The sequence below is a fragment of the Capricornis sumatraensis genome, chromosome 1 (assembly GCF_032405125.1).
Source record: "Capricornis sumatraensis isolate serow.1 chromosome 1, serow.2, whole genome shotgun sequence".
NCBI lineage: Eukaryota > Metazoa > Chordata > Mammalia > Artiodactyla > Bovidae > Capricornis > Capricornis sumatraensis.
The window spans coordinates 173,384,219-173,408,920 of NC_091069.1; the positions used below are offsets into that span (position 1 = coordinate 173,384,219).

General features: G+C 43.4%; 1 protein-coding gene across 1 annotated transcript in view; it reads left to right on the forward strand.

Moving 5' to 3' along the window:
• The first annotated feature begins 11,570 nt into the window (after positions 1 to 11,570).
• Positions 11,571 to 24,702, forward strand: part of PARP14 (poly(ADP-ribose) polymerase family member 14) — a 44,135-nt gene continuing 31,003 nt past the window's right edge. The window contains exons 1-4 of the mRNA XM_068987998.1: positions 11,571 to 11,757; positions 18,849 to 18,973; positions 19,996 to 20,029; positions 23,085 to 23,327. Of these exons, the coding sequence (XP_068844099.1) occupies positions 11,571 to 11,757; positions 18,849 to 18,973; positions 19,996 to 20,029; positions 23,085 to 23,327 (589 nt within the window). The remainder of the gene's footprint in view (positions 11,758 to 18,848; positions 18,974 to 19,995; positions 20,030 to 23,084; positions 23,328 to 24,702) is intronic.

Consider the following 24,702-nt stretch of genomic DNA (forward strand, 5'->3'; position numbering starts at 1 on the left):
CTAGGGAAGCCCAAAGCTCTTACAGTATATATACAAATGTATATAATAGACATATATAAGTGTGTGTGTGTGTGTATATGTGTACAATATAAATACATGGTATATAAATGTATCAAGCCAAGCAAATAAAACACTATATACCTTAAACTTATACAATGTTGTTGGTCGATTATATCTCAATTAAAAAAATTTTTTTTTGGTTTTAAAATATAAGAAGAGGGGGACTTCCCTGGCAATCTAGTGGTTAAGAATCTGTGTTTTTAAGGCAAATTTGATTGGGTAATCAATATGGGTTTGATTGGGTAACTAAGACCCCACATGCTGCATGGCACAGCCAAAAATAAATAAATAAAATATAAGAAAAAACAATGAAAATGTTTAAGGTGAAATGAACTTTTTTTCAAGTGAGATGGATTAGCCAGTGACAGCCAGCACTCATACCTAAAACAAACAGAAAATTGAAACACAATAGAGATATCGTTTGTTTTAAGGTAAAAGAGAGCTGCTAAGTCAAGAAGAACTGGAGAGGCTGAGACTCCAGAAAGGGAGAATTTTGAAGAGGGAGGGCTGAATTTTGCAGCCACTTCACCCAGGTGTTAGTTGCTGATTCTGGGCATGGGCCCGAGGCTGATAATTCCATGTCTCACACCCAGGGAAGACCACTGCTGGGAAACAGACCAGCAGAGCTATGGGAGATCTGGGAGGTTCTTTTAGGGCATCTGTTAAATTCTGGGGATGCATGAGTCAAGAGCTCTAAAAACAGAAGCAGAAAGCCTCTGAAGCAGAACAGAGTCTTCCAAAATCTTGTGAGACAAGGATTAGAATTCTGGACTCACCAGGGAGATTTCTGCCGAAAATCCTGAAAAGACAGGCGCAAAACTGAGGTAGACTGAGCCCTACCAGGGCGTAACGCAATCTCAACTCAGCATAGGACATTATTGGATTCGGGTGACCAGCCACTGATTAGAAACAAAATGCTTCATAGAATTAATGTAATTTTGGCTTTATGTTGAAATATAAATGGAAAAGAATATCAAAGAGTATTCTAGATTCAAAAGGACTTATGAGAAGAATTTGTCCTAGCAGACATTGAAATCTATCAGCAACCAATTTGACACTCCGGGTATAAGAAAATATCAATAATGAGAATATTAAAAAGACTCACACTTTCCCCAATACTCTCCAGAAAATTCCAGGTGGAATGAAAGTTAAATACTTAAAAGCCAAAGCAAATACACTCTCATGAATGTAAACAGACTAGCACTCGGGGAAATCACTTTTTGACTTTTGATGGAATAGAAATGAAAAAAAGATGGACAGGTTCATTACTTAGATAGTTTTAGCTTTGATGGAATGAACATCAATAAAGCTAAGATCTTAAAAATCCAGAGAAATGGAAAAAATGTTTGCACATAAACACAGAAGTTCAATAACTGAAAAGTATAAAGAGCGCATATAAGTGGGCAAAAATACTAACTGCCCATCAAACAAATGATTAAAATTCAATCATACAAGGAGAAACATGATCTTAAATCATGATTTTAAAACTACGCAGCAAACTTTGTTGGTAAAATAGCTGTAAAATGCACCTACTGTGAAGTTTCATTTTGTACCTAAAAATAGAACATGAAAAACTTCTGAAAAGTGATAAAACTCAAAGCCTGCAAGGCTTGAGGAAGGCAGATATCATGCATTTATGACAGCAATGTAAAGAAAGCCAGTCTTTCTGAAGGGTAAAATGGCACTTTATTGAAAGAATCATAAATATGTTCCAGCCCCCATCCCACTAAGTAATGGAATTTATCCTGAGGAAATAATGCTTAATTAAAAAAAAAAGTAGACATATACAATGTTTGTTTTATGATATTAAATACCAAAAGAAGTGAAGATCCCAACAGTGCTGAAATATAGAAACTATTTGTGGTATATCAAAATAAATATATACTCTAGTGATACACTGAAGATATAACTATGATGCAGGAAATAGAAGACATTTAGTTAAATCATGTTACATTAAAGGAATAATACCAAATTATGTATGTGCTGTGTTTTATGTTACTTCAGTCATGTCCAACTCTTGGCGATCCTATGGACTGTAGCCCACCAGGCTCCTCTGTACGGGATTTTCCAGGTAAAAGTACTGGAGTGGGTTACCATCTCCTCCTCCAGGGGATCTTATCCACTCAAGTATTGAAGCCACGTCTCCTTCACTGGCAGACAGATTCTTTACCAGTGAGCCACCTGGGAAGCCCAACTAAGTGTTGATTCTTGTCATTTTCCTTGTAAGTTTTCCGGAATGTGCATGGAAAGAGGATCTCTTGGGCAGGATACAACACCAGCTAAGAAAGAAAGAAAGAAGCTCAATTGCTTTTCAGCTCAAAAGAAGGTTTGGTGTATGCAGTGGCTTTAAAATACGTTGGCAAGTTCTTATAAATACTCCTCCTATAAGGAAGTGGAGTCTATTTCTCCTTTGCTTGAATGTGAGATGGCTTTAGAGACTCGCTTTGACTTGCTTCTAATAAATAGAATGTTGGAGAGGAGACACTGCCTAACTTGAGGACTAAGTCATAAAAAATTGGTACAGCACTGGTCTCTCTCTTCTCTCTTTCTCTTTCCCTGTTTGCCCCTCTCCACATGCCTTAGCAGCTAAACTGTCACGTTAGAAGTCCAGTGATCCTGAAGCTGCCAGGCTGGAGAGACCACGTAATGAGACCATGTGTTCATGGTGATGCCAGAGGAGCCTCAGTTTTTTTAGTTGTCCCAGCCTAGGCACCAGACCTGTGTGAATAAAACAGCCTTTGAGATACTCCAGCCTCACCCACAGTCTGACCACAATCATATGAGAAACCTTGATGAAGACTGTCTACCTGAGTCCAGAATCTTGCAAGATGATAGTAACAAGTGATCGTCATTGTTTTATATATTTTGAGGAGGGTTATCAAACAGCAAAAGATAACTAGAATAATGTATTCAGCACTCACTGTGCCAAGAATTTTTAAAAGTTAGGTTCATTGCTGAATATAAAAGTAGAATAATTTTATAGCCACACTGCACAGCTTGTGGGATCTTAGTTCCCTGACTAAGGGTTGAACCTGGGCACTCAGAAGTAAAAGTGCTGAGTCCTAACCTCTGGACCACCAGGTAATTCCCAAGAGAGTAATACAGACTGAAATTTTTTTACATCCATGCCTTGATTTCACTGGTTATGTCAGTTAGGGAAGATGGATATGGAAGATAGAGATTTTTAATTTATTTTAATTCAAGTGTATGACTGACTAACGGAAATAAAAAATTTACCAAACCTCTTACATGGAACAAAGACTTCTAGAATGTGAGGGTTTTAACATACACACCTTCTTGTATGTTGACTAACTCACAAGACTGTACTTTCAGACCAATTCAAATACCTTGAATTTGATACTGCAAGGAGGAAGGACACCACTGATTTCTTCAGAAGGCCCTCTAGCTGGGCTATGAAAGACAATGGACTGAGCAGATGGCTCTTGTTCTCAGTTGCTGATCTGCTTTCATTCAATGGAATGACAAGATGCTTCAGAATGTCATATCCAATTAGGGGTGTGTGTGTGTGTGTGTGTGTGTGTGTGTGTGTGTGTTAGTCACTCAGCTTTGTCTGACTGTTTGTGACGCCATGAACTAGTCAGGCTCCTCTGTCCATGAAATTCTCCAGACAAGAATACTGGAGTGGGTTGCCATCCCCTTTGCCAGAGGAACCGCAGTCTCCTGCGTTGCAGGCAGATTCTTTATTGAGCCACCAGGGAAGGAAATGGCAACCCAGTCCAGCATTCTTGTCTGGTGAATTCCATGGACAGATGAGCCTGGCAGGCTACAGTCCACGGGGTTGCAAAGAGTCAGACATGACTGACACTACTAATGCTTACTTCTGTCTGATGGTCTACATCTGTAAATTGCAGTTCTCAATTACATGCTTTCCTTATTTAAAGCCAGAAGTAGCCATATTTACTCACTAAAGTTAAGTGAATGAACACTTTGTGATTTATAAAGAAGACAAAGGATAGACTTTTAAGGGCTAAAATCCACTATTAGCCATTTGCATTAACTGATACAATCTTGGAGCATGAGCTGGTAACCATTATTTCCAGTGCATTTTCTTCTTTGTTCTTCTTCTTCTGTTTTTTTTTTTTTTCAGCCACACTTTGTGGCTTGTGGGATCTTAGTTCTCTAACCATGGATTGAACCCAGGTCCAGTGGTGAAAGCAGCAAGTGTCAACCACTGGACCACCAGGGTACACACTGGACCAGCCAGTGTATTTTCTAGGGAGCCCCAGAAGGAAGCGTCACCTCACCTCTCCTCATCACCCTCTCCCCTACCTTCTCCATCAAACAAAGGATGGGATGCAGCTCAAGCAGTACTTAGTGGGGAAATTATAACATCATAACATTAATGCTTATAATAAAAAAAGAAGGGCTTGAAGTTAATGGTATAAATTTCGGTCTTAAGAAACTAGAAAAAGAGCAAGTTAAACCTTGCTCTTTAAACAAACCAAAGAAAGACAGTAATAGAGGTAAAAGAAGAAATCAATGCAATAAAAAATATAGAAAGAGTAGAAGGAGAAAAATCAATAAATCTGTAAGCCAGTTCTTTGAAAATATCAATAAATTAATAAGCCTTTCTTTCTACTATATAACAGCATAATTTAAACACATGAAGTCAGACAGTATGTGATACTGGTTATATATTCATCTTTTTATCTTATATAACCCTGAAAATAAATTTTACTGGCAAGTACTATTAAATTTATTTTTTAAAGATGAGAAAACCAAGATTTGTAGATTCTTATTAATTTGTCCAAGGTCACATAGCTGGTAAAATACAGAATAAGTCTTTAACCCATGACTGTCTGACCCAGGTCTCAATTATCATATTGCCCTAACTATCAATATCTTGAAGAGGATACAAGGGTGTCTATCAGACACCATTTTAGGAATGACTAACCTTTCTCTCAGTTGCTAGAAGCATCTGCTGCTGACAGGTCACAGCTGCTTCCCTCACTGGAAGTTCATCTGAGCCTGCAGAGAACTGCCTCTGCCAAGACTAGGTGATGTTTTCAGATGTAGGCAACTGAATATAAAACTAAAAGAAGTTTTAACAACAAAGACATTTACTGACTCAGTAAGAAATCTGGAGGTAGGTGGTTCTAGGGCTGATTCTGTACCTCAATTACACCGTCAAGGGTCTGGACTCTTTCTCTCGCTCCAATGTGCCATTCTCAGTGTTTCTGAGGTGCTGGCTGTCATGGTTACAAAACGGCTGCAGTATCTCCCATCAACATGTCCCGACTGATTACATCCCCCAAAATGGAAGGGATTCCCTTACAAGGGATTTCCCATTGTGTCTCTATATAAGGAGGGGGAACAAAAAGTATTTTCTAGAAGCAGAATTCCCTTTCTTTCAGTTCTCTTTGGCTAGAACTGGATAAAATGGTCATCCCTAAACCAATTCTATGAGAAGGGAATAAGATGAGTAAAATTGACTTAGCCCAACCATGAGTCAAGTGTGTGTCTGAAAGGGCATTTGCTTTACCTAAGCACTTTGCTCCTAACAAGGAAGGGGAGACTGCCTCTGAGAAAGCAGCCAACCTACTCAAAATGTCTGTAACACTTAGCAAGGACCAACTAAATTAAAGTGGTTACAGTATAAGACAAAATGGACTTCAAGGCAATGAGAATTAATAAAGGAGAAAGAACAGCGCACATTAATGACAAAAAGAAACACTTTACTTGGATGATATAAAAGTCCTGAACTGATATACCCTTAAATCAAGTAAAAGCAAAAGAAGATAAGGGAAAAGTGGCAAAATTACAAGGGGAAATTAACATATCACCCACCACATGAGAGATCCCATTTCCCGCCCCCCATACCCTCACTACCACACTTGGCTATTTGGACCACATAAGTTTGAACTGTGGTGCTGGAGAAGGCTCTTGAGAGTCCCTTGGACTGCAAGGAGATCAAACCAGTCAATCTTAAAGGAAATCCTGAATATTCATTGGAAGGGTTAGGTTAGAATAGGGAAAAGGAGTCCAAAATAGTAGTGGCTAAAAGACAAGGAAGGGAAAAGCCCGCAAAAATAGAACAGAGGAAGGTCAAAGGAAGGTCCGAGGACCGGAGTGAGGACTTCAGGCAGAACAGCACTCCTGACTAAGCCCAATTTGCATAGGGCAGGCCCAGGGGGGAGAAAAAAACATAAAAAGAGGAGCCAAAGGGCTCTCCCCTGCCCCACCCCTCCACACCCCCCAAGTTGAGCTGTAACACTGATTTGTCTAAGAGCTATAACATGGTCCTTTCGAGACCTGAGAGCTATAACACGGTCTGTCCAAGACCCGAGAGCTGGGACAGCCGAGGGGGCTTTAATGTCCGTCCCTCCACATCTCTGTTGTGATGAGACAAAGACCAAGGAGCAGACACTCGCCTGACAGGAGGGCTGAGGCTGAGGTTGAAGCTCTAGCACTTCGGCCACCTGATGCAGAGAGCTCACTCACCGGAAAGCACTCTGATGCGGGGCAAGACTGAAGACAGGAGGAGAAGGGGACGCCAGAGGATGAGATGGGTGGATGGCATCACTGACTCAACGGACATGAGTTTGAGTAGGCTCTGGGAGTTGGTGATGGATATGGAAGCCTGGCGTGCTGCAGTCCATGGGGTTGCAAGGAGGCAGACATGACTGAGCAACTGAACTCAACTGAACTGAAGTATATCCTCAGTGTATCTCTCACCAATCTGGCATGCTGAGCTTAGCTTCACTGGTCTGGCCATTCAAGTCAAGTGAAAGTCGTTCAGCTGGGTCCAACTCTTTGAGACCCCACTGGGGTCTCAAGTTGGTCTCCAATTTACAGTCCAATTCTCCAGAATACTGGAGTGGGTAGCCTTTCCCTTCTCCAGGTGATCTTCCCAACCCAGGAATCGAAACCAGGTCTCTCACATTGCAGGCAGATTCTTTACCAGCTGAGCCACAAGGGAAGCCCTTGATCTCCTTAAGTGACTTTTATTTGGGGAAAATATACATTAGGAATTACTATACTGAGAGAGTGGGGGCATTGGAGACATCCCCTGGGTAAGTGTCACTCGAGTGTATGTTCCTCAGTTCTTTGTCTCATCACAACAGAGATTTGGAGTGACGGACATTAAAGCCCCTCGGCGTGTCACAGCTCTCAGGTCTTGGATAGACCGTGTTATAGCTCTCAGGTCTCGAATGGACCATGTTACAGCTCTTAGACAAATCAGTGTTACAGCTCTATTTTATTTAGAAGATATCAGGAAAATCCATTTCGAGGCGTCAGGGCACGTTGATCTAAAGACATGAGGAGAAGAGCGCCCCAGAGCGCAGCGGGGGCGGGGGGGTGGGGTGGGGGGTGGGGGGCGGGGGCGGGGGGGGGTGGGGAGTGGGGGGCGGGGGCGGGGGGGGGGTGGGGAGTGGGGGGCGGGGGTGGGGGGGTGGGGAGTGGGGGGCGGGGGGTTAGAGCAAGCTTTGGCTCCTCTATTTATATGTTTATCTCTCCCTGGGCCTGTCCTATGTAAATTGGGCCAGCCAGGAGTGGTGTTTGTTTTACCTGAGGTCCTCACACTGGTCCTCGGACCTTCCTTTGTTTCATTTTCGCGGGCTTTTCCCTTCCTTGTCTTCTGGCCACCGCCATTTTGGACTCCTTTTCCCTGTTCTACCTATCTAACGTAAGTTTGAAGATGAAACTTCTACAAGGGACCAGAGCACAGGGAGTAAGTCCACCACCTGGTGTGTGTCCATCAGGGGACTCTCTGGGGACTGAAATTGAAGCTTACCTTGCTTCTCAGGTCACATCCTTTTTAGGGAAGCAGTTTCGGGAGCAAAGTGTGGCAGAGCTGGATATGAGGGCTCACAACTCATTGATTCAGGACAGATGGGAACGCCACCCATTTCCCAGTATATACTCGGTGGGAGAAATGGGTGGCGGGGTGGGTGGGGAACTGTTGCAGGCTTGTAGGGAAATTGAAAGGAAGCTGATGCTAGGTTATAGAAGTTTGTAGAGAAGTTGAAAGTGGAAACTTAGAAGAAGCAGAGAAAGGGAAGTTCAGCCCAGAATGCAGATATGGGTTGTTCTATCAAGATCATCTGTGACTCTTAGTTGGCAAGAGAAACAAAGAACAGCCATGTAAATGTGGCCACATCTCTGCTGGAGTCTGCTCTCCCCTAGGCCCTGATAGGATGCTTGCTTTCTCAGAAGGAAGTGAGTTTCAGGAAGCAAAACACCCTGTGGAGAGAAAGAATTGAGAGAGAGTAAGCACACTGCTGGAGGGGGTAGGGTGTGGGTTCAAGCGGAAGTGGTCAAAACAACTGAGGAGAAAAGACAAAGTACTTCAGGGGGTAATGATGTTTGCAAGTTGTTACTCTTAGAATTGACATCCTAATCCCTCTGATAGATTCTTTCCAGTGACGATAGAGAAGGAACACTGAGCCGACCTTGTGTGACAAAATATACTGCTAATAATTAAAACAATACTTGAAAAAAACCCAGAAATGGCTCACCACACCTTCTACTACAGTTTCAGTTTCACTCTGATTTTATTGTTTGTAAAAAGATGGTGTGAGGAAAAAGATAAAACTGTTTGCCCAGTTCTGGATTCCCAAACTGGTTAGAGGAGGGTGCTAATTTGAGCTGCGGTTTGGAGTGAAAGGTGCCAATGCCCTGAAAGGAAACAGTCACCACTGTGTTGCAGGAAGAGGGACCCCTTCCAGGACCTGAAACTGGGCTCTTGTCTAACCCTTGGAAATGAACTGTCAGAGGAAATACACGTGCTGACAAAGCAAGAGATTTTATTGGGAAAGGGTGCCTGGGCAGAGAGCAGTAGGGTAAGCGAAACTAAGAGAATTGCTCTGCCATGTGGCTCAAAGTCTCGGGTTTTATGGTGATGGGATTCGTTTCTGGGTTGTCTTTAGCCAGTCATTGTGACTCAGAGTCCACCTGGTTCAGCCAAGATGGATGCCAGAGAGGAGGATTTGGGGAGGCGGTTGGACACGTGGTGTCTTCTTTTGACCTATCCTGAAGTCTTCTGGTTGGTGGTGGTTTATTAGTTCCATGTTCCTTAACAGAACCTCCCATGGTAAAACAACTCAGGCAAATGATTACTATGGGTGCCTGGCCAGGGTGGGCGGTTTCACTCTGTGCTTCCTCTAACGACTGTGTGTCTGAAAGCCCTGACAGACCCTTCTGCATACTCCCCACTTCCTCCTCCTGGGGTCCAGGGTGGTTTGGACTGGATGACGAGCGCCACCTGCAGGACGAAAGCTGGAAGTAGGAGAAAATATCTGAATACTGTTTAGCATTACTATGGATCAGAAATAAAAGCCCTGTAACGGTACTGAACTGAACGGTAAAGAATCAGCCTGCAACTCAGGAGACCTGAGTTTGATCCTTGGGTCTGGAAGATCCCCTGGAGAAGGAAATGGCAACCCACTTCAGTATTCTTGCCTGGAGAATTTCATGGAGAGAGGAGCCTGGCAGGTTGCAGTCCGTGGGATTGAAAAGAGTCGACACAACTGAGCGACTAACACAAACTCTCTTTGGCCCATCTCTGGTTCTCTTCTTCCTGAAATGTAGTTTCACTATGATAAGAGACAATATATAAGGTCCAGCCCTGCAGGGAATAGAAGCTCTACTTTTGGCAGATTCTAAGAGGCCTCATCACCTTCTTCACAGATAAAACAAAACCCATCAGGAGAGAATTTCCAGACCTTCCTATCAGCAGTCATTCAGTATCACCTACTTCTGTACTCCGTGTTTCTCTAGTGGCTCAGTGGTAAAGAATCCACTTGCCAACATAGGAGATACAGGTTCGATCCCTGGGTCAGGAAGATCCCCTGGAGAAGGAAATGGCAACCCACTCCAGTATTTTTGCCTGGAAAATCCCATGGATAGAGGAGCCTGGTGGGCTACAGTCCATGGGGTCTAAAAGAATTGGACAACTTAGCCACTAAGAACAACATAACTTCTGTACTCTAGCTCCTCCTTCCCGGTAGGAAAAGGGTCCCCTCTTTGGGCCAGTGCCTCTAGGATCCCCTCCCGCCTTCTCCCACAACCTGTGCCCTCGACCTTCCTTTTACTTTTCTAACTGTATTTAAACATTTCTAAGATTCTTAAATTCCATCTTAAATATATTTAAAAAGCCAAAAAAACAAAAAATAACAACTCCCTGATCCTATAAACCCGTATGCTGCTGTCTAACTTCTTCCCTTTCACAGTCACACATCCGGAGAAAGCTGACCACGCTTACTGTCTCCAACCCCTTCCCTTCCTTTAGGTCCTCTGTCCACCGCCCTGTGTTCCCTCCCCACCAGAAGACAGTGCTTACCAGGTCCTCAGGGTCCAATAGACATTCCTCTCACCTGATGTACTGGTTGTATTTGCATGAGGATCCCTCCTTTGTATTTGAAACACTCCTTCACTACGGGTCAAGGATACACACAACCCTAGCCTCTCTCTCACCTTAATGCTCCCATCAGATAGACGCCACTTTTATCTAGTCAGTTGCTCAGGCCATACATGGAGGAACATGGAGTCATGCTTGAGTGTCTTCTCTTGTTGCCCACATCCTTCAGCAAGTCCAGCATCAATCTGGAACCCCAGCCCTTCTCAGTCCTCCTCAGCCAGCACCCCGGTCTCAGCCACCGTCATCTCCCACCTGACACTACAGCAGCCACCTGGCTGGCCTCCTGCCTCAGGTTACCACAGAGCAGCTCAAGGGATCCCATACAAGCACATCACGTGGAACTCCCCTCTTGCCCAATGCCCAAGGTTATCTGTAATCATCCTTAGGCTTCAAATTACATGTTTCCTCCCCATAAACCCTCCCTGAGCCTCCCCTGATTTGTTCTGGGAACACCTGTATATTCCTTCCAACAACACTTACTCCACTGTGTCCTAAGTCCTTGTATTCCCACGGTTTCATGAGCTTAGTGAGGGCACAGGACTGTGTATGCCTGTCAAATCCATTCAGAGTGCATGGCACCTAGAAAATATTCTATTAAAAAAACAGCTGTGAATGTACTGTTCCCCCCATTTCTAGATGTAGTATATTAACAGGTCAAGGAACAAAACAAAAGTAGGGAAGCAAGGTAAAATTCTGACAATTAATTAATTGTTGAAAGAAGGCTGAAAATGGGCCCCAAACAATTCTAAAGAATCACAGTTTGTAAAATGGCGGCCTGGGGCAAAAATGAAACTTTTTTTTTTTTTTAACAAGGTCTAGAGACCCAGAGCGGCTGACTTCATCTGTGGCTTGGGTGAGTAGCAAATGGTGCCTGAGCTTAAGGTCGCGAGTATAAAGATGGAGGGAAGCCCCAAGGCGATGCCAGCTTCTGCCGTGGTCCACGGATGAAAGTGAAGAATGGGAGGTGGAGGGAGGGGCAGGGTGGTTTCTAGTCCAACTTGGGCCAGCCGTTTACAGCCAAAGCAGAAACTAAAAGCAGGAGGAGTGTTCTGGGAAACGAAAGCGAAAGAGGCTTAACCGCTGCAAGTCGGGGAGGAACCGGCAGTCGGAGCTGGGCCAGCAGACGAGGATGGCTGAGCCCGGCTCCTTCCCGCTGCTGGTCGAAGGGTCCTGGGGCTCCCAGCCCCCGAAGAACTTGAGCACCAAGTTGCAGATGTACTTCCAGAGCCGGAAGAGATCTGGAGGCGGGGAGTGTGAGGTCTGCCCGCTGCCAGGGAGCTCGAACCGCTTCCTGGTGCTCTTCTACCCGGACGACGGTGAGAGGGGCGAGGGGTGCGGGGGAGAGGGCAAGCTGGGCTCTTCTTCCAGGGAAACCTGGGGCTCGAGGGCACGGCGGGAGAATCCGCCCGGCTCTGGCAGCAACTGTAGAGAAGCGCATGGGGTGGGAGGCGCAGAATAGACGAAGTGGTCTGGGGCGCCGCAGTTCCGCCCGCGCTGCGCTTCCAGGCGCTGCGGGAGGTGCGGCAGCCAGCGCAGGTGAGTTAAACAAACATTTGGCACGGTTTGGCTGAAGGGGGCGGCCGGAGAGCTGGTGGCCATTCTACAGGGCTACATCGTGCAGTGGTGTCGTGTGCTAGTGGCAGAGTTGCAGTGCCACTGCAATTGTCTTCTTCCTGTGAAAGAAGCAGTTCTGAAACTCCAGAGCTTTATGGGAACACAATTTGAAGTAAGTGATCCGAAACAAGGAGAAGGAAAAAGAGCTGAAATGCCGATGTCTAACCACCCTTGGACTTCCCTGGTCCAAGTATTACAGAATCCACCTGCCAGTGCAGGAGATGCGGTTTGATCCCTGGCTCGGAAAGATCCCCTGGAGAAGGAAGTGGCAACCCACTCCAGTATTTTTGCCTGGGAAATCCCACGGACAGAGGAGCCTGGAGGGCCCCAATAGTGCATGGGGTCGCGAAGAGTCGGACACGACTGAGCAACTGAACACAATTTGAAGCAAAGAGAGTCTCCTGGGAGAGTCACGTCTAAACTGACTCCTGAGAGCCAGTTCAGTTCTTGATAGGTGAGATGCTGGGGAGGTGGGAGCTGGTGGCAGTGCTGGGGGCAGGAGAGCAAAGGCTCTCCAGGCAAGTGCCCAGGGAAGCACCGGGCTCCCTGCGGGTAGCTTTGGTTTGAGGAGTGAGCCTTCTCCATGTGCACATGCGGGGTCTGGAGACCCGCATGAAAAGAACATGTGGGGTTTGGGCAATTTTATAAGATTACAAAGAGGATGCTTGTCATTTTAAAAAATCTTAGGCCTTCTCTTATTAAACCTTTTAAAAAAGAAGTGGGCTGCAAATTAAGGCTAATAAAAGTTGAGTTGAGATGAGAGAGGGCCTTGCATGATATGCTAAGGAGTATGAACTTTTCCCCACTGGTAGGCAGTGAAGGGCCATGTCCATATACACTTTTCAGGAGATAAATTTGGATGCAGATAATACAGTGATTTCTGTTGGGAGAGACCTTGGACATTAGATCTAAGAAGATCATGCCATGTCCAAGTGAGGACCAGTGAGGCCTTGAATAAGGAGAGTCAGCGTGGGGATGAACGATGCATGTTTGCTACTGTTCTGGACTTTGTAGCTGATTCTACAGGAATAATAGGTGTTCACTTGATGGAGAGAGAGAACCCCTGCGCTTTGTGTTATTTATTTATTTTTTTGGAAAAAAAAATGTATTTGCATTGCTTCCATTTTTCTACTGTAGTATTAGGACTTGACATAAGCATTATTCTTCTACCTCCTATTTACAGTTTATCCAGAATATTATTGCAAATATAGTGTACAATTTTTAAAAACTTATGGGGAACTGCAGTTTTTGTTTTTCTCTCCTCTTTACAGAGGAGATCTCAAAATCATCCAACTTAAATAAAAATTTATACGGGCATTTTCTGTATCTCTTATTTTTTAGATGGGGAAGGAAGGGGTGATATTCTAAGTTGATTGAGTTTACAGGGGGAAATTCCCTCCCAATAGGTAATTGAGCGGGGCTTCCCTAATAGCTCAGTTGGTAAAGAATTTGCCTGCAATGCAGGAGACTCTGGTTCGCTTCCTGGGTTTGGAAGATCTGTTGGAGAAGGGAAAGGCTACCCATTCCAGTATTCTGGCCTGGAGAATTCCATGGACTATACAGTCCATGGGGTCGCAAAGGGTCGAACATGACCGACTTTCAAGCTTAGAGGCTTAGGAAGCCCTGAGAACAACTGGAATGCTCACGACTCGGATAATCACGATGGTGTGATCACTCATCTAGAGCCAGACATCCTGGAATGTGAAGTCAAGGGGGCCTTAGAAAGCATCACTATGAACAAAGCTAGTGGAGGTGATGGAATTCCAGTGGAGCTATTTCAAACCCTGAAAGAGGATGCTATGAAAGTGCTGCACTCAATATGCCAGCAAATTTGGAAAACTCAGCAGTGGCCACAGGACTGGAAAAGGTCAGTTTTCATTCCAATCCCAAAGAAAGGCAATGCCAAAGAATGCTCAAACTACCGCACAGTTGCACTCATCTCACACGCTAGTCAAGTAATGCTCAAAATTCTCCAAGCCAGGCTTCAACAATACGTGAACCATGAACTTCCTGATGTTCAAGCTGGTTTTAGAAAAGGCAGAGGAACCAGAGATCAAATTGCCAACATCCGCTGGATCATGGAAAAAGCAAGAGAGTTCCAGAAAAACATCTCTTTCTGCTTTGTTGACTATCCCAAAGCCTTTGACTGTGTGGATCACAATAAACTGTGGAAAATTCTGAAAGAGCTGGGAATACCAGACCACCTGACCTGCCTCTTGAGAAATCTGTATGCTGGTCAGGAAGCAACAGTTAGAACTGGAGATGGAACAACAGACTGGTTCCAAATAGGAAAAGGAGTACGTCAAGGCTGTATATTGTCACCCTGCTTATTTAACTTATATGCAGAGTACATCATGAGAAACGCTGGACTGGAAGAAACACAAGCTGGAATCAAGATTGCCAAGAGGAATATCAATAACCTCAGATATGCAGATGACACCACCCTTATGGCAGAAAGTGAAGAGGAACTCAAAAGCCTCTTGATGAAAGTGAAAGAAGAGAGTGAAACAGTTGGCTTAAAGCTCAACATTCAGAAAATGAAGATCATGGCATCCGCTCCCATCACTTCATGGGAAATAGATGGGGAAATAGTGGAAACAGTGTCAGACTTTATTTTGGGGGGCTCCAAAATCACTGCAGATGGTGACTGCAGCCATGAAATTAAAAGACGCTTACTCCTTGGAAGAAAAGTTATGACCAACCTAGATAGCATATTCAAAAGCAGAGACATTACTTTGCCGACTAAGGTTCGTCTAGTCAAGGCTGTGGTTTTTCCAGTGGTCATGTATGGATGTAAGAGTTGGACTGTGAAGAAGGCTGAGTGCCGAAGAATTGATGCTTTTGAACTGTGGTGTTGGAGAAGACTCTTGAGAGTCCCTTGGACTGCAAGGAGACCCAACCAGTCCATTCTGAAGGAGACCAGTCCTGGGATTTCTTTGGAAGGAATGATGCTAAAGCTGAAACTCCAGTACTTTGCCACCTCATGTGAAGAGTTGACTCATTGGAAAAGACTCTGGTGTTGGGAGGGATTGGGGGCAGGAGGAGAAGGGGACGACAGAGGATGAGATGGCTGGATAGCATCACTGACTCGATGGACGTGAGTCTGAGTGAACTCAGGGAGTTGGTGATGGACAGGGAGGCCTGGTGTGCTGTGATTCATGGGGTTGCAAAGAGTCAGACACGACTGAGCGACTGAACTGAACTGAACTGAGGGCAAGGATGTAAAAAGGAAAGAATAAAACCCCAAAATAGAAAGGGATTCACAGGTGAATCCCTGTGAAGTGTGACAGAAGAGATGTTGGCATGGATCAGGAGATGAGCTTGACTCAGAGCACTTAAAACAATGTCAAAAAATTTTCCAAGGGTTAATTTCACCAAGAAATGCTCTAAAGGGTATCTGTTCAAGTAAGTCATTTCCCCCTCGGGCTTCACTTTTCCTCACAGGGTTTTATACCATTTTTGATTCCAGTTTTCAACATCACCACCGGCCTGGCCCTTAGGGACACTTCTTTCTTCTTTAGAATCCCATTATCCTCAAGAGTTGTCCTCAAATTGGGGCCACAGTCTCCCTGCATCCAAATTGCAACAGGTTAACAGGCACATTTCCAACTTTGTCCTAGAGACTCAGGTACCCTGAGGGTGGAGTGGGTGAGAATCTGCATGTTTAACCCCAATTCACTGAAGTTTGGGACTTTCCAGGTGGTGCAAGTGGTAAAGAACCCACCTGCCAATGCAGGAGACATAAGCGACATGGATTCAATCCCTGGGTTGCGAAGATCCCCTGGAGGAGGAAATGGCTGCCCACTCCAGTGTTCTTGCCTGGAGAATCCCATGGACAGAGGAGCCTGGTGGGCTCCATGGGTTGCAAAGAGTCGGACACGACTGAAATAACTTAGCACAGCATTAAAATTTGAGAATCCCTGTTTGTTGATGACCCAGAACAAAAAGAAATGATTGTAGGAAATACAAACCTCATGAAAATACAAACAGCAAAAATATAATTATGTGAAGATAATATCATTCTGTTCTAGTCCTCAAAGCAGAAATGATTTCATTCTCCCTGCCGGGTTTCTTCCTTCCTGCCTCCCAGCCCACTTCCTCCCTTCCTCCACCCCTAGACTTCTTGCATGTCCCTCTTGCAGTACTCCTTGCACAGACACTCAAACTTAGTTCAACTCAAATCCTTGTATGGTCAGAGTTCTTGGGGAGTGGATCAAAGTTCTTAGAGAGTGGAAAGTCCCTGTTTAGTTTTGATTTCCTACCAGACGAATGGCTTTCTCAGCAGTCAGGAGTTTGATAACATCTAATGACTTACCCCATTATTGCCCGAAGGGCAGAGTTCTTCTCTCTCTGGAACGCCCTCTGCCCTCCACAACAGGAAGTGGACCCCAACAGATGCAGGCCCATAGAGTAACACAACTTGGGCCTTATCATTTACATAAGAAGAATGAGCCCCAAAGCACTTCTCTGTAGAAATTAATGGATAGGAAACAAGCTATCTGGAAGCTCTATTGTTTTATATAATTGGCTGAATGTCTGTAAAGTCAAGTGTAAATTAACTTGTGAGATTTAAAATTCTGTTTCAGATATGCATATTTGTCATCTTTTTTTGGTCATTATTTGGCTGCTTATTATTGGCAGCTTCTTTGAGGTAAGGGAACCCAACTTCTCCTTAAATATAATTACATATGGATGGTCTGAGATTGATGCACAAGACAGGCTGTCCACAAGGGTAAAGGTGGTGGTGGTTGTTGTTTAGTTGCTAAGCTGTGTCTCTTTGTGACCCCAGGGACTGTAGCCTTCTAGGTTCCTCTGTCCATGGCATTCTCCAGGCAAGAATACTGGAGTGGGTTGCCATTTCCTTCACCAGGGGATCTTCCCAACCCAGGGATCAAACCCATGTCTTCTGCATTGGCAGGTGGATTGTTTATCACTGAGCTACCAGGAAGTCCAAGAGTGGTTAGACGCCACCATTTCGTCTCTTTTCCTCGCAGATTCACCTTCTCCTTGTTTTGGATCACTTACTGATACTGCTGCCATCTGTTCTCTTGAAATAGTCGTGCCCATACATATTACACACCATCTCAGAACAGGTCGACACACGTAGGTGCCTGGACAGGACTCTTCCAAAATATACGGAATGCGGCACAGAGGTCCATGACTCTAGATAGTTTGGCTTACAAAACACCCTGCTGTTTTGGGCTCAGGGGTCTTATCCAGTCCTCAGTCCTCACCTCAGCTTAGGACAGCCCATTATGAGTCCATGCAAAAACACTCACCCTGCTCGTAAAGAGTGAAATTAGAGTCTGGCATTCCATCTCATATTGTTTTTGAGGCCTGTTTCTGAGGTGGCTTCCAGTGAAGGCATCACCTCCCTCATCCTCTCCATGGATGGTTGAAGTGGGAAAGCTACTCAAGACCTTCTTTTTTTAAAAAAAAATTTTTTTTCTTGGCTGCACTGGGTCTTCATTGCTGTACATGGGCTTTCTCTAGTTGCTGTGAAACACAGGCTCTAGGTGCTCTGGTTTTAGAAACTGAAGCATGTGGGCTCAGCAGCTGTGGCTCCAGGGCGCTGGAGCTCAGGCTCAATAGCTGTGGCACCTGGGCTTAGCTGCCCCACTGCATGCGGAATCTTCCCACACCCGGGATCAAACCCGTGTTCCCTGTATTGGCAGACAGATTCTTGAGCACTGGACTACCAGGGACATCCCTCAAACCCTTCCTGATGAAAGATTCTGCTTATATCTTTGGCCTCAGCAGGCAACCACATCAAAATACAGCATGGCAGCCCAGCATCCATGGCAGAGCCACACCTGTGACTGCAAGGCATCCCCAAAGTTCTCCTTCACCCTGACCTCTTTGCACCACCTGACTATGTCGGCCATCCCTTCCCCTGTAAACTCACCCACTCCCTGTTCTCCATCGTCAGATATCATGGTCTCTGATTTTCCTTTCCTCTCTCTAGCTGCTCCTTCTTATTATTGTAACTTACATTTACATAGCCCTTATGAGTGTCACAAAATTCATTCACAGACACTGCTTCACTTGAGGAAACAGCCTCAAGAAGCTAAAATATTTTCTCAGTGACTCGGCTACTTCAGGGCAGAGTTGGAATTTGAATCAAGTTCTTTAAACTTATGTCCACTGTTCTTTTTTTTTTTTTTCACTACAGCTCAGCTACCAAATGCACTAATTCTTTTCTGTATTTTGTAAGAATCTTTCCCATCCCTCCTTTGCTATTCCTTTTACTATCCTACGTAAGGCTCTTATCACAGGTTAAATAATTGGTTGAAATACCTTTTTAAGAGGGCTGCTCTCCATTCTGCTCATTGTCAGCTGAGCCACTTTCCTAAAACATGGCTTTCATAATGTCATACCTTAGTATCAGTAGTTCACAGTGAGAGATGCTTTAATTCTTTCCCTTCATTGTAGAATAAATATTGCTACCTTTCTGAGTGCCCACTGAGCAAAGGGTACTGTATTAAGTTCTTTATAATGTTTCTTCAGTCTAATCCATGTAACACATAAGACAGTCTTCATTAATTAATAGACAAGAAGACTGAGATTTTGTCAGTAAAGCTTTTTCAGGAACATGCTCAGGGTTTTAAAAAAAAGGAAATTTAAAGATAGAATTCAAATCTGTGTCTGCTTGCTAAACTTTTCCTCTTTTCATCATACACAACCTCTCTTGAGAAGCTGACCAAGCCACTGACAGATGATGATGAAACCTATGGCAATCATAGAATAATTTTGTTAATAAAGATTGCTTAACAGCTTTTCTAAAAAAATTCAGTTCGGCAGCGAGTTCTGGAGAGAGAGAGCCACGAGTTAGAATGGCCAGGAAAAGGAACATTCAAGTTAACTGTCCGGATTCCCACAGTCCCAGATGAAGTCCAGGAGGGGAAAATTCCCACAAAGGTAAGTATAGCGGTGATTACAAGGGAAGTCGGGTGTTCTCCCAAGGTATGTGGGGATGGGAACCACGATGAGGAAAACATAGTGGAATGAGAAGTGTAACTCGCACTGGGGTGAGAAAAGCAATTTATAGATGTGGAGGGAGTGAGAGTGGTGATGGGGTAATGGGAGAGGAAGCACTTTTTGTTGTTTTGAAAAGTCAAGATTGAGGGGCTACCATAATGATGGTTTGAGATGTAAAATCTTGGGTCCGTTCATTCTAGGTACTCAATAACCTGGAACTTGCCATATTTGTTTTATTTTCACATGGTTTAGAGGGGCGAGTGATCTATACTCCATATGTTAAGTATTTCCCCAGTTGTAAAATGGGATAGTAATAGTGTTGACCTCTTTGGTTTATTGGATTGTTGTGAGGATTAAATGACACAGTCTTAGTAAAGCACTTGGCCTAGTGCTTGTTAATACTAAACATTCAATATTTAGTATTGAATTAAAAAACATTCATTGTTAAATGGGGAAAAGAACATGAGCTGCATTATTTCTCTGATTTAGATCTTACCACGAACATTTGGTGTTCCTTTGGAGTTTTGTGATTCATTTTTACTGGTGATCTGTGTGCTAAGTGGATATGCCATGAAATGTGAGGTGTATTCAATAGCATTATTGCCTGAGTTTTTAGTTATCATTTCTGTAGACCCTACATCTTTAGACTCCAGTACTCTTGCCTGGAGAATCTCATGGACAGAGGAGCCTGGTAGGCTGCAGTCCATGAGGTTGCTAAGAGTCTGATATGCCTGAGCATCTTCACGTTCACTTTTCACTTTCATGCATTGGAGAAGGAAATGGCAACCCACTCCAGTGTTCTTGCCTGGAGAATCCCAGGGACGGGGAGCCTGGTGGGCTGCCGTCTGTGGGGTTGCACAGAGTCGGACACGACTGAAGTGATTTAGCAGCAGCAGGGACACTTTCTTAATGTAAATAAATTATTAGTAATTTATTAATGTGACTTTATTGTTTGATTTCAGGAATCCAAGACCAAAGAAAAGGTTGAAGAATCAGGTAACTTCCATTTATCAGGCAGTTTTGTTTTTACTAAACACTTTGCATTGCAGAGGTCACCCTTCTCTTCTTGACTTCATAAGGCAGGGTTTGCTCAGCTGAGAGATGCTTTGGGCTGCATCATCTCCACCCTCTCAGCCATCTGCTCAACGGCTGCCTCTTGAGTTCTAAGGGTTCAGATCAGAAGGAAGGGAACAACTCTCTCTGTGGGGACTGAGAGTACCTTGCAATTGATGCGAGGATAAAGAGGTACCTGTAGGTGGATGAAGTGACCTTTAGACTCTACCTGTGCCCATTCACCTGTTGAGAAGCACAGATATGACGTGACAGTGGGAGCTGTGTGCAGCTAAGTCAGTTGGCACTGCTTTCTGAGCACTGGGTGCAGGATATGAATGCAGCCCTCCAGGTCAGCACTTATCCCATCTGCTGTAGGAAACAGCCAGCAATCCAGTAGCTGTTGTGGACTTTGCTACTTGACTCATGTCTGGGTGTTGGCCTGCGTGCCACCTGACAAGACACGAGTTTTCCTGGCTAAGCATGCTGTTCTAAATGGGAGGAAGATGGACTGGGCTGAATGGCCAAAGGGGCAAGAGAAGGTGATCCATATATCCAAACCTTAGGGAAGAGGAGTTCCCAAGAAAAGTTTAAATATTGTCCTCTAAAATTGAAATTTTCTTAAGAACATGTTTAGATTTTTGCAACTTTCCTTTTCTGAAAATGGCTCTGGGATGGGATCTGCCTTAACTTGGCAAAATGCCTGGATAGGGATGTATAGGTTGTTTCTGCCTAATATGGATGTATTAAACTGTAGAATAGAGTATGCATGGTTGAGAAGCTCCTGCTTCTTATGAGACAGGAATTTTTTGTCTCTTTAGAGGAAGTTCTGCTTTGTCTTCTTCAGATATGGCTTGCCCAACTCCCAGTATTTGTTCACTGTGACTTTCTAAACCCTTATCTGTTTCTGGAAAGATTGCTTGCATGCTGTACTTTCAAGCTCAGTTTTGTACCAGAAAGTGGTTTTATATTTGTAGTACATTTATATCTGTACCATTTTTGGAATTAATCAAGTCTGTGTTTCTTATGGTTTCATAGATTTCAGCCTAACTCTGTCTTAACTGATTTGTTAGCACTGTTTCGGATTTGCTTAATGCTTCAAGTATGTACTCAGGGAGAGCCAATCAGCCTCACTCCACTAATGTCCTGGAGATTTTAGATGCATTTACTAAACCTGTTGAACCTGAGCTTGACTCTAATTGTAGTAACCAGCCAGGAATTGGGGTGGTCTTCAACAAGATACTTAAGTTGACCCCTTTAAGAGTTGGAAGAGGTTCTTTGTTGAATAGTTGGTTCACACTGAATCTTGACAATGGACTTAAGGCCAGGACTCTTGAAATTAACTGGAATGGAGTTAAAGGTTTTCAGAAATGTTGCCCAGGATGAAAACATTGGGTTTGGTGAGCAGATAGCATTTACTCTGCCATAATAATGTCAGCTCCCTTTCTTAGTTTTATTTTTTGTGTACCTCCTTTAGAAAATTGGTAATTTCCTTTTCCAACGTTTTTTATATGTACTTATCACCACACAACCAGTGCCACGAACCCAGGGCACTAATGGGATAGTTGCTCACAGAATGTCTAAAGACCGTGACATACTCATCATGCTTCAGGGCACAAGCATAGTGGGAGACTGATCTTCTGTATACAGTTTACCCTTCAACAACCTGAATTTGAACTGTGTGGATCAAATTGTACATGAATTTTTTTCAATCAATATAGTTGAAAAATTTTTGGAAATTTGTGACAATTGGAAGAAATTCACAGATGAACCACATAGCTTAGAAATACTGAACAAATGAAGAAAAAATTAGTTATGTTGTGAACACATAAAATATATGTAGATGTACCTATAACATACAAAATATGTGTTAATCAACTGTTCATGTTATTGGTAAGGATTCCGGTCAACAGTAGGCTATTGGTAGTTAGGATTCTGAGGAGTCAAAGTTATACACAGATACTTGACTGTGCAAGGGGTTGGGCTTCTAATCCCCATGTTGTTCAAGGATCAAGTGTATATGCAACTCTTTATGGTCACAGTAGAGAGGTACAAGCTGACTGGGGTGGTTGCTATTCCATAAGTTTGAGGTATACACATAATTCTCTGTGCCATTTGATCTTCCATGTGCATTCCATAGTCATTTGCTGTAAGAATCCTTTTTTTTCCTCCAGTGATTGGAAATTATTGCTTTTCAGAATATAATATGTTAGGTGATTCCCATGTTTGGGCATCATTGGATATTCTTGCTTTCCTCCAGTAATCTAAGCAGTAAATCTTCAATTCAGCAGACATTTATTGAGCCTCAGCTGTATACCATGAGCCAGAAATATGAAGATGAATAAACGTGTCCCTTGCTTTGGAGAAGCTTGGTTCAGTAACTGTAATATGGTGCTGTGATAGAAATATATGTCAGGTGTTATGAAAAGCAAGGCAGGTTCCTCAGAGAAACAAGGCAGAAAAGAGTGTAAGAAAATTGAACATAATCATGATCAGCATCATATCAAATACTACTTTTTATTTTTAACTAAATTAAGTGAAAGTCTTCTAAGATCCATTTTTCCCCAATTCTTAATCTTTCTTTATTCTAGTTTTACTGAGACATAATTGGCATGTTACTTGTATAACTTATGTCAACTTTGAAACCAGGAAAGGAAAAAGGCAGTGTAATTAGCCTGTGATAATTTCTTTACATTTATTTATTCTTAATTGAAGGATAATTGTTTTACAGTATTATGTTGGTTTCTGTCAAACATCAACATGACTCAGCCATAGGTATCCATATGTCCCCTCTTTCTTGAACCTCCCTTCCACCTCCCTTCCACCTCCCTCCCCACCCCACCTCTCTAGGTTGTTACAGAGCCCTGGTTTATGTTCCCTGAATCATATAGCAAATGCGCACCGGCTATCTATTTTACATATTAGCCTATGATAATTTATTTTGATAAGAACATGATAGATAAATCTAACACCTTGTACCCTTTTGTCTTCCTAAAATCAGATTCATCAGAAAAACTAGAGGAAGACCTCTCTCTCAGTAGAAGATCAGAAAAAGCGGAAGACACCCCAAAAGAGTGTGAAGATATTTCCTCTTTGGTTGCATTTGAAAATCTCAAGGCAAATGTGACTGATGTGATGTTAATCTTGTTAGTGGAGAATATAAGTGGCCTGACGAATGATGACTTTAAATTGGAATTTATACGAGACTTTAATGTGGCTGTAGTTACCTTTCAAACGTGTACTGGTAAGATCAAATGATGCTCCATTTGTCAGCCTTCTTTGCACTACACTTTGGGGTTTGGAACACCTAGCTTATGGAACGTCTCTGAAAGTTTCATTCTTTCTAATAGCACATCAGGCTCCTCTGTCCATGGAATTCTCCAGGCAGGAGTTGGTTGCCATTTCATTCTCTAGGGGATTTTCCTGACCCAAGGGTCAAACTTGGGTCTCTTGAATTGCAGGCAGATTCTTTATCATCTAAACCACCGGGGCAGTCCCTCTAGTAGCTAGTAAGTTAATACTGATTTCTTATTTTGAAAGAGAAGCAAATTCATCTTGAAATCAAACTCTGGTATGTTTAATAAACAAACTTCATTGTATGAGTTGTGTGTAGGTGTGCATGTGTGTGTGTGAGAGAGAAACAGACAGAGACAGAGAGAGAAGTGAGACAGAAGTAACACACCCAAATAGAAATCTAAAGTCTCAGGTTATTAGAGATTCCGAGCAGAGGACTCAGTGTTTCCTGTGTGTTATCTCACTGAGATGAGTAAATATTGATCTGTGTTACTTAACTGGACTTACTGGAGAGTAATAGTAATAGCAGTAAGCATTCTTATAGTGCTACTGTAAGTCAGGTACTATGCTGAGTTTGTTTCATGTATCAATTTATTTGTTCCTTTCAACAACCTTCTGAGGTTATTATTGTCCCTCATTTTACAGTTGGGGAGACAGAGATGCTAGTACCTGGAAGAGCTGGATTTGAACCGAGGCAGCCCACCTCTATAGAGCCTGTTCTTTTATTCCCTTTACCATGTATTTCCTTAGTACTTGCATGGTTATCACATATGCAGGGATGAATAAATGCAGGTGCTGCAGAAAGTGCATGCTCTTTAAGGTCTGTGTGGGGAGTCTGTGGACAGTTTCTGAAACTGGAAGAGCTATCTGCAGATGACAAGGAAATTTTCCAATTCCAAGCCCTCACTATTCCATGGTCATGGCAGTGGAATGGTTGATGTTAATCAACCAGCACAGGTTCAAATTTATGATTATTTCTTATAAAGGTAAAATGAAGTAGACTTGCTTTTGTTCACTGAGCAAAAATCTTGCATACCTACTAGGTGTGAGGCACTAGTCTAGGGGCTGTAGGTACACAGGTGAATAATTCTTGGTTCCAGCTCTTGAGGAACTCATATGGGGCAGGAAGAAACCCATTCATAAGTCAGTAATGAAGATGCAGGAGGAAAAGCTGCCTTTTTTTTTTTTTTTTTTTTGAAAAGCTGCTTTTCTCAGCTGTGAACAGGAGGCTGCGGGGAATGGGAAGGGGACCCAATGGTGACTTGGTCTTCTCTGATGTCTCTACTCCAGAAGTAACAGGCTATCAGATCTCAGATATGCTGTGT